We start from the raw sequence: 8756 nt of genomic DNA on the forward strand, positions 1-8756 counted from the left end.
GAGTCACTGGATTGAGCAATTCCCCTGATGTGTTGTCTTGTGCAACTGCGTCAAAGAAGTGAGCAGTTCCCATTGTGTAGTGTTTGGGCAGCCCTCACTGAATTGTAAATCCCTTGGTTACAACTGTCTTGCTGATTAATGGTAATTGAACACCCACTCGAGTGGGAGTCCTTTGTATGTCCCTAGCAAATTTTCAGCATATTTCAGTAATAGCCATACAGAAAAATCTCATAACGTCATACACACTAATGATATTCATATTTTGACAGAACATGCAGTTTCAGCAGATCATGACCTTTCATATGGTGTCTTACATGGCCTATTTGTATGAAATATCACAATTATATATGAATGATGAATGGGGGGTATAGGGTGCTATTTTGAGGTACAATGTGTCACATTCATTCTACAATAAAAGTTGCAATTAACATTAATATCTCTGAGATGCACTGCTTTTTCATATGTCTGGACAAAGTATACCATGAATGAAAACTCATGATGAACTCTATGCTCTTCATTTAAAGTTTGGAAGGGAATATAAAGAAGTATTTGTTACAAGATAGAATTACAGATAGCGTATCTCCAGCTGTGATGAGTTTAGCTTTTCTACCCCTACTGGAATAACCTGCAACTTGTATTTCCTGTAGATTCTCACCAACCCCCAGGGAGCAGGCTTTTTTTCAATTTGATCAGCTTACCTCCTGCAGATTATTAAATTACTTGCAAAGTTAGATCGGAAAAGATTTGTATCTAATGTTTTGCTATTAATTATATTTAGTTTTTAGGATTAACATTTAAAAGTATGGGGTATTTTTAAAAATCTTTGGTTTTTTAGGCCAGCATATAGTAAGATGCTTACAAAGGAATTCAAAAAAAGGGAGAGATGGGATCTAGGATAGGCCTTGGAATCTAGAGATCCAGGATAAGATAAGTCTATGCAGCACTTGAGCTCCCTGCACAGTTTTGCTTTCCATCCACAAATAGTCTTATTTATTCTAGTGAGAATTAAGCATAAGTGATTCCCGCTAACTGTAAGGGCTGCAGAATTAGACCTATGTGAAAGGGACTCAGAGAGACTCTGAAAAGTGTTTAAATGTTTTTATTTTTTAACATATTGTGATACTTCCAAGAGGTTGACTTATCCAAGGGCCCATTGTGCTTGGTGCTGTACAAACACCTAGTTAAGCATACCATTCACATGTTTCTCTTTTTGTCTCTGTTTTTTCTGATGCAGGTCCTTCACCCAATGAAGACCTTGCCCTATTACAGCTATGACCAACCCGTGATCGGATACTGCCAGGCCCACAAGCCTCTCCATGTAAATAAGGCATACGACACCATCTCCCGGGCGGAGCAGGTTGAGACCACCAACCTGGAACTCAATCGAGACCACAGCTTCATAGCAACAATTGCGCGCTCAGCCGCTCCAGCCATTTACATTGAAAGAATACCAAACTAATCATGGAGACCGCTTCTTTGGGAATGGGTGGGAGTAGGGAATTCTTTAGAGGAACTTTCATCTCAGAAGAGAACAGGACAAGAAAAACAAAAATCTACCATGCCAGTTGCAAATGTTCCAACAAACACAAAAGGAAAAGAGATCAAGAAAAGTGTGGAAATTCTGTCTTGCAATTCAATGCTGAGAACTTGAAGATTTTCTTTTGCTTTAAAACTTTCAAACAAACTCCTTGGTGTAAATATTAAAGAGAGATTGTCAAGTTCTTATTAAAAATAGATTCACTCTAGCTACATAAAGGGATGGATTAAGAGTTCTGTTTGTATATTTGATTTTTCTACGTTGCACGGTTCTTGAGAAGGAGAACCACAGGTAAAAACGAGGTGGGAGGTTCCAAGGTGGGTCAGTCATAGCTTCTTTATTAAGTGTTTATTACTCTTAAAGCTTTGTTTAAATTGATTTTTCTTTTCTTTTAAATCAAACAACAAAATGATGGCTATTTTATTTTACTTTTAGGGGGAGGGGTCAAGTGCTAATATTTTGAACTCCAAACATGGGCATTACAGCTTGTGTTGAACCAAAAGGACATTGGCAATTGATGCAGCAGAACAAAGAAAGAAAGAAAGAAAGAAACAAAAACCTTGGGTGCATGTATATTTTAAGACACATGGTGTGCACTATGGAGGGTACTTTGGATTTTTTACTATCTTCATCGTGCTTCATTGTCGACACTATAATTACCATTTTGGCTCTAAAAATGGGGAAACATGATGGAATGTCAGTTCACACATTTACAATCCAGAGATGGCATAGGCAAAAAATAATGGACTTTTGGGTACCCAAATGGATGCTATGTGCCCAAAATGGATTGGAAGGAAATGCATAAAGCAGGAATATTTCAATGAAACTCAATGGCTGACACAATTTCTAAAACACAGGAGAATGTGTAGCATTGGTTTTGTTTTGTTTTTTTAATTAATTATTATGATGAGTTAGCTTTTGTGTAGATTTTATCAATAAAAGGACAAAAAAAGTGGTGGAAAAAATAAACATATTATTTTGTGGTTGGGACACCACAGCCAAACTAATGTTTGAATGGTTTTTCCAGATGTGTTATGTGGTAACTCGACTGATTTTAAGGGAAGAATCACCAAAGCCTCCTATCACCTTTTGGAAAAGAGCTACAAGAATGGTTTGAGGTGTGAAAACCTGAGGCTAAAGAAACTCAGTCTATTTAGTTTATCTAAGACAAAGGTAAAAGGTGATTTTTATCACAGTCTAGAAACGTCTACGTGGGGAGAAGGCATCTGATAGTCAAGGTCTCTTTAATCTATCAGGCAAGATCCAATAGCTGCAAGGAGAAGGTGAACAAATTCATGCTAGAAATAAGATGCACATTTTTAACAGTAAGAGTGATTAACCCTGGGAACAACTTACCTAAAGCTGGGGTGGATTTTCCATCACTATAAGTCTTGATATGAAGATTGAGTGTCTTTCTAAAAGGACATGTGCTAGTCCAGACTTAAATTATGGGTTTGATGCAGGAGGCACTTCCTGAAATGTCGTGGCCCATGTCAAGCCAGACTAGAGGACCCTAATGGTCCCTTCTGGCCTTACAGCCAACTCATTGTTCTGGAGTGGAATGAGGAGTCTGTGCTATCATTATTAATTGTTGTTTATGCTTTCAATGTGCTAGGGGGCTTCCAGACATTCAAGAAAGGATGACTCCCTGCTCTGAAGAGCTTGCAATCTTGGGACAGACAGACAGAGGTTAGTGGAAAGTGAACAGTGAATAGGGAAATGTACAAGTGAGCTCATTTCACTGTAAGCAGCATGCCAGAAGTGGGTGTCTAAGAGGGACATAAAGGAGGACAGAATAAGGGACTTGAAGAGGTTGCAGCATGCATGGGGACAGCATGGTAAAAGATATATTGCTCATGCTGATAACCTGCAGGCTACAATAATCAGAGTGAAATTCAGTCCCATGTAGAGGGACAGCACTAGGGTGGTGCACCATTTAAGCCTTTAAAATCAGGTTTAAAGCCCTGGTCCAAAGTCTACTGAAGTCATTGGAGAGACTGGGAATGAATGACAGGGGATGGATCACTTGATGTTTACCTGTTCTCTTCATTCCCTCTGGGACACCTGGCACTGGCCACTACTGGAAGACACGATAATAGGCTAGATGGACCTTTGGTCTGACCCAGTATGGGCATTCTTATGTTCTCCTATTGACTTCAGTGGACTTCAGATCTGGCCCTAAGAGGGATTCAAGTAGCAAATTGGTTGCATATTGGCTTTTTTGCACAGGAGTAAATTTCAGTGAGCTGCAAAACAGAACAATACAGAAGAATAGACTTCAGTGGGGATAAAATCAGACCCATTACTGACAAATGGATCGTAAGAAATCCATGGCTGCTAACTATGACTTTCTGGTTGACACTGTTCTTATTACTGTGGTACTTGGAACTTTGTGGCAACAGTTGAAATAGAGCTCTCTTCCCTCCACTCCTAAAACTAAAGGAAAATCTCTCCGGGCCTATGCCACACAGTTGTGTAATTCTGCTTCAGTCCAGTACAGAGCAGTGGTGTATCTGCCAACCTGCTCCTAGCAATATCACAGACACGATAAAAGACGGTTACTCACCATTGTAACTGTTGTTCTTCGAGATGTGTTGCTCATATCCATTCCAGGTAGGTGTACGCGCCGTGCGTGCGTGTTTGACGGAAACTTTTTACCCTAGCAACTCCAGTGGGCCGGCAGGTCGCCCCCTAGAGTGGCGCCACTATGGCACTAGATATATACCCCTGCCGGCCCGCCCGCTCCTCAGTTCCTTCTTGCCGGCTACTCCGACAGTGGGGAAGGAGGGCAGGTGTGGAATGGATATGAGCAACACATCTCGAAGAACAACAGTTACAACGGTGAATAACCGTCTTTTCTTCTTCGAGTGATTGCTGATATCCATTCCAGGTAGGTGAATCCCAAGCCTTACCTAGGCGGTGGGGTCAGAGTGAGAGGTCGCGGCCTGGAGCACTGCAGAGCCAAAGGCCGCATCATCTCTGGACTGCTGAACCAGGGCGTAATGGGAAGCGAATGTGTGGACCGATGACCAGGTCGCCTCCCTACAAATGTCTTGGACTGGCACACGGGCAAGGAAAGCCAGCGATGATGCCTGTGCTCTGGTGGAGTGAGCAGTCACATGGCCCGTCGGAACGTGGGCCAGGTCGTAGCAGGTCCTGATGCAGGAGGTAACCCAGGAAGATATACTCTGCGAGGAAATCGGTAGCCCCTTGACCTGGTCCGCTACCGCCATGAATAACTCGGGGGACTTGCGGAACGGTTTGGTCCTGTCCACATAAAATGCTAGCGCCCGACGGACATCTAGCGAGTGGAGCTGTTGCTCCCTGCGGGATGAATGGGGCTTTGGGAAAAAGACGGGGAGGAAGATCTCCTGGTTAATGTGGAAAGCTGAGACCACCTTGGGAAGAAAAGCAGGGTGTGGTCTCAGCTGCACCTTGTCTTTATGGAAGACCGTATACGGGGGATCTACTGTGAGGGCCCGTAGTTCTGACACCCGTCTAGCTGAGGTGATGGCCACTAGGAAGGCGGTCTTCCACGAGAGAGAGAGCAGGGAGCAAGTAGCTAATGGCTTGAATGGAAGACCCATGAGCCGAGTTAGGACCAGGTTGAGGTCCCATGAAGGGGCAGGAGGGCGGATCTGTGGATAGAGACGCTCCAGCCCCTTCAGGAATCTCGCCACCATAGGGTGGGAGAAGACGGAACATCCGTCCACTCCAGGATGAAACGCGGAGATGGCCGCTAGGTGGACCCGGAGGGACGACAACGCCAGACCCTGGGCCTTGAGGGACCAGATGTAGTCTAAAATAGTGGTGATGGGAGTCTCCATAGGGAGAAGACCTTTCTCCGAACACCAATAGGAGAAACGCTTCCACTTAGCCGAGTAAGTAGCCCTGGTGGAAGGCTTTCTACTGCCCAAGAGAACCTCCTGAACCGGGGTAGAGCAGCGTAACTCGGAGCCTGTCAACCACGCAGGATCCATGCCGTAAGGTGCAGAGACTGAAGGTCCGGGTGACAGAGCCTGCCGTGGTCCTGGGTGATCAGGTCCAGATGTAGGGGCAGGGCAACTGGGTTGGCTACTGAGAGGTCCAGCAACATGGGGTACCAGTGCTGTCTGGCCCATGCTGGAGCTATGAGAATCACCCGAGCTCTGTCTCTGCGCACCTTGAGGAGAACCCTGTGTATCAGCGGAACGGGAGGGAACGCGTAAAACAGATGAGTCGCCCATGGGATCAGGAAGGCATCTGCTATAGACCCTGGCTCCCGACCCTGGAAGGAGCAGAATGCTCAACGCTTCCTGTTCTCCCTGGACCCGAAGAGGTCCATCCGGGGACGACCCCACCTCTGGAAGAGTGAGAGGGCGACGTCTGGACGGAGGGACCACTCGTGCGAGCGGAAGGATCTGCTCAGTCGATCCGCTGGAGTGTTCCGCACTCCCGGGAGATAGGAGGTGGAGAGGTGAACGGCATGGGCTATGCAAAACTCCCAGAGACGCATCGCCTCGAGACATAGGGGAGAGGACCTGGTGCCGCCCTGCTTGTTGATGTAAAACATGGTCGTCGTGTTGTCGGTGAACACCGCGACACAACGACCTTGAAGGAGATGGACAAACGCTTGACAAGCAAGACGGACCGCTCTCAACTCTCATATGTTGATGTGGAGGTCCATCTCCTGAGGGGTCCACAAGCCCTGAGTTCTTTGGGCGCCGCAGTGCGCCCCCCAGCCCAGATCTGAGGCGTCCGTAGTCAGGGATGCCGAGGGCTGGGGCGGATGAAACGGGAGCCCCACACAGACCACGGACTGGTCCAGCCACCACCGAAGGGAGTCCAGTACCCTCTGAGGAACGGTGACGACTGTGTCCAATGAACGTCTGGCCGGCCGGTACTGCGCGATGAGCCAAGATTGAAGAGGCCTCATAAGGAGTCGGGCATACGCCGTCACGAACGTACAGGCTGCCATATGGCCCAGGAGGGCCAGACATGTTCGTAGAGAGGTCAGCGGGGCTGCCTGCAAGTGCAGAATGATGGTCGACAGCGACTGGAACCTGGGTAAGGGTAGCAAGGCCCTGGCCAGGGTAGAGTTCAGAACGGCCCCGATGAACTCTATCCGCTGCGTGGGGAGCAGAGTAGACTTGTCCACGTTGATCACGAGGCCCAAGGCAGCAAAGAGGCTGCTGATCCTGCGGACGTGGTCGTGGACCTGCAGCTCTGATGTGCCCCGGATCAGCCAGTTGTCGAGATAGGGAAACGTGAATGCGGCAACACCGAAGGTGCGTGACGACGACTGCCATGCATTTTGTGAACACCCTCAGGGCCATAGAGAGGCCAAACGGGAGGACTGCAAATTGATAATGTCGGCGGTCGACCACAAAGTGGAGGAAACGCCTGTGCTGGGGGGATATGGAGATATGGAAGTAAGCGTCCTGCATGTCGAGGGCGGCGTACCAGTCTCCGGGATCCAGGGATGGGATGATGGTTCCAAGGGATACCATACGGAACTTCAACTTCACCATATACTTGTTGAGTTCCCGCAGGTCGAGGATGGGCCTGAGGCCGCCCTTGGACTTGGGGATTAGAAAGTAGCGGGAATAAAACCCCTTGCCCTTCTTGCTCTCTGGAACCTCCTCTATGGCTCCCTTGACGAGGAGCGTGTGCACCTCCTGACGGAGGAATTGCTCGTGAGAGGGATCCCTGAAGAGGGACGAGGATGGTGGGTGGGAGGGGGGGGCAAAGAAAACTGCAGGCGATAACGGGCCTGCACCGTACGCAAGACCCAACGGTCCGATGTTATTTGGGTCCACGCCAGGAGGAAAAAAGAAAGACGGTTGGAAAACTGCAGGGAAGGATCCGGAGGGGAAACTGGTACTGCGCCCTCGGGCGCACCTTCAAATTGAAGGCTTAGGTCCAGGAGGGGACTTGGCGGAGCCTTGGTTCTGCCCCGTTTGGCCACCTGACTGTCTGCGTCGGTTGTTCCTGCCGCGGCACCTAGTGAGGTCCTGCCGCGGGCGGAACTGAGGATACAGCCGACGCTGCTGCTGTTGGTTCTGCTGTCGGAATGGCCTGCGCTGTGTCGCAGGCGTATGCATCCCCAGCGACCGTATTATGACCCTATTATCCTTAAGGTCCTTTAATCTGGGGTCTGTTTTAGCGGAAAACAGGCCCTGGCCTTCGAAGGGGAGGCCCTGGATAGTATGTTGGAGCTCCGGTGGAAGGCCAGAGACCTGCAGCCAGGAAATTCGGTGCATCGTGAGCCCCGAGGCCAGGGTCCGAGCAGCCGAGTCCGCAGCATCTAAAGAGGCTTGTAGCAATGTCCTCGCTACTTTCTTGCCCTCATCCAGGATGGTGGTAAACTCCTGGCTGGCGTCCTGTGGTAAGAGCTCTGCGAATTTCCCCGCCGCTACCCACGAGTTGAAGGAGTAGCGGCTAAGGAGGGCCTGCTGATTCGAGACCCTGAGCTGTAGCGCCCCTGCCGAATAGACCTTGCGGCCCAGGAGGTCCATTCGTCTCGCCTCCTTTGACTTGGGCGCTGGGGCCTCTTGACCGTGGCACTCCCTGTCGTTCACCAACTGGACCACAAGTGAGCAGGGTGTCAGGTGAACGTACAGGTATTCATAGCCCTTCAAGGGGGCCATGTACTTCCTTTCCACCCCTCGAGCAGTCGGAGGGATGGAGGCCGATGACTGCCAGATATTAGCTGCGTTGGCCTGGATTGTTTTGATAAAGGGCAGGGCCACTCTGGTGGGCGCATCGGCGGAGAGGATGCTCACCACTGGGTCCTCGATTTCAGAGACCTCCTCTGCTTGCAAGTCCAGGTTCTGTGCCACCTGTCGGAGGAGGTCCTGGTGTGCCCTAAGATCTAGCAGGGGAGGGCTGGAGGACGAGGTACCCGCCACTGCCTCATCTGGTGAAGACAATGAGGAAACCCCCGGCAACAGAGTGTCCACGGGGGGTTCTATCTGGGGCTGCACCTCCGTCACTGGAGGGAGCTCCGGGTCCTGGTGGCTGGACCTGCCGTCTGCTTCCGGGGAGGGAGGGGGTCTAGACACCGTCGCCTCCGGTGTCCTGCGTTCCGCCGCAGGATGGAGGATAATGTGTTGTGGACCCTGGGCTTGACGATACGCCCATGGGGTCCAAAACCCCCACTGTTGAGGACCTCGTTCCTGTAGTGGAGGGTCCTGGAACAGGGCCGAATGTCTGTCCTGGCCCAAGGCATAGGCGCTGT

General features: G+C 49.4%; 1 protein-coding gene across 2 annotated transcripts in view; it reads left to right on the forward strand.

Moving 5' to 3' along the window:
• LRRTM4 (leucine rich repeat transmembrane neuronal 4) overlaps window positions 1-1599 on the forward strand; it is a 445641-nt gene extending 444042 nt beyond the window's left edge. Inside the window, exon 3 of one of the 2 annotated variants that reach the window (XM_030552007.1) lies at window positions 1235-1599. In XM_030552007.1, coding sequence (XP_030407867.1) covers window positions 1235-1459 — 225 coding nt within the window. In that variant the 3' untranslated portion in view covers window positions 1460-1599. The remainder of the gene's footprint in view (window positions 1-1234) is intronic. The other variant, XM_030552009.1, reaches the window with a different exon arrangement.
• Window positions 1600-8756: the final 7157 nt, after the last annotated feature.

Source organism: Gopherus evgoodei, chromosome 2, assembly GCF_007399415.2.
Source record: "Gopherus evgoodei ecotype Sinaloan lineage chromosome 2, rGopEvg1_v1.p, whole genome shotgun sequence".
Taxonomy (NCBI): Eukaryota; Metazoa; Chordata; order Testudines; family Testudinidae; genus Gopherus; species Gopherus evgoodei.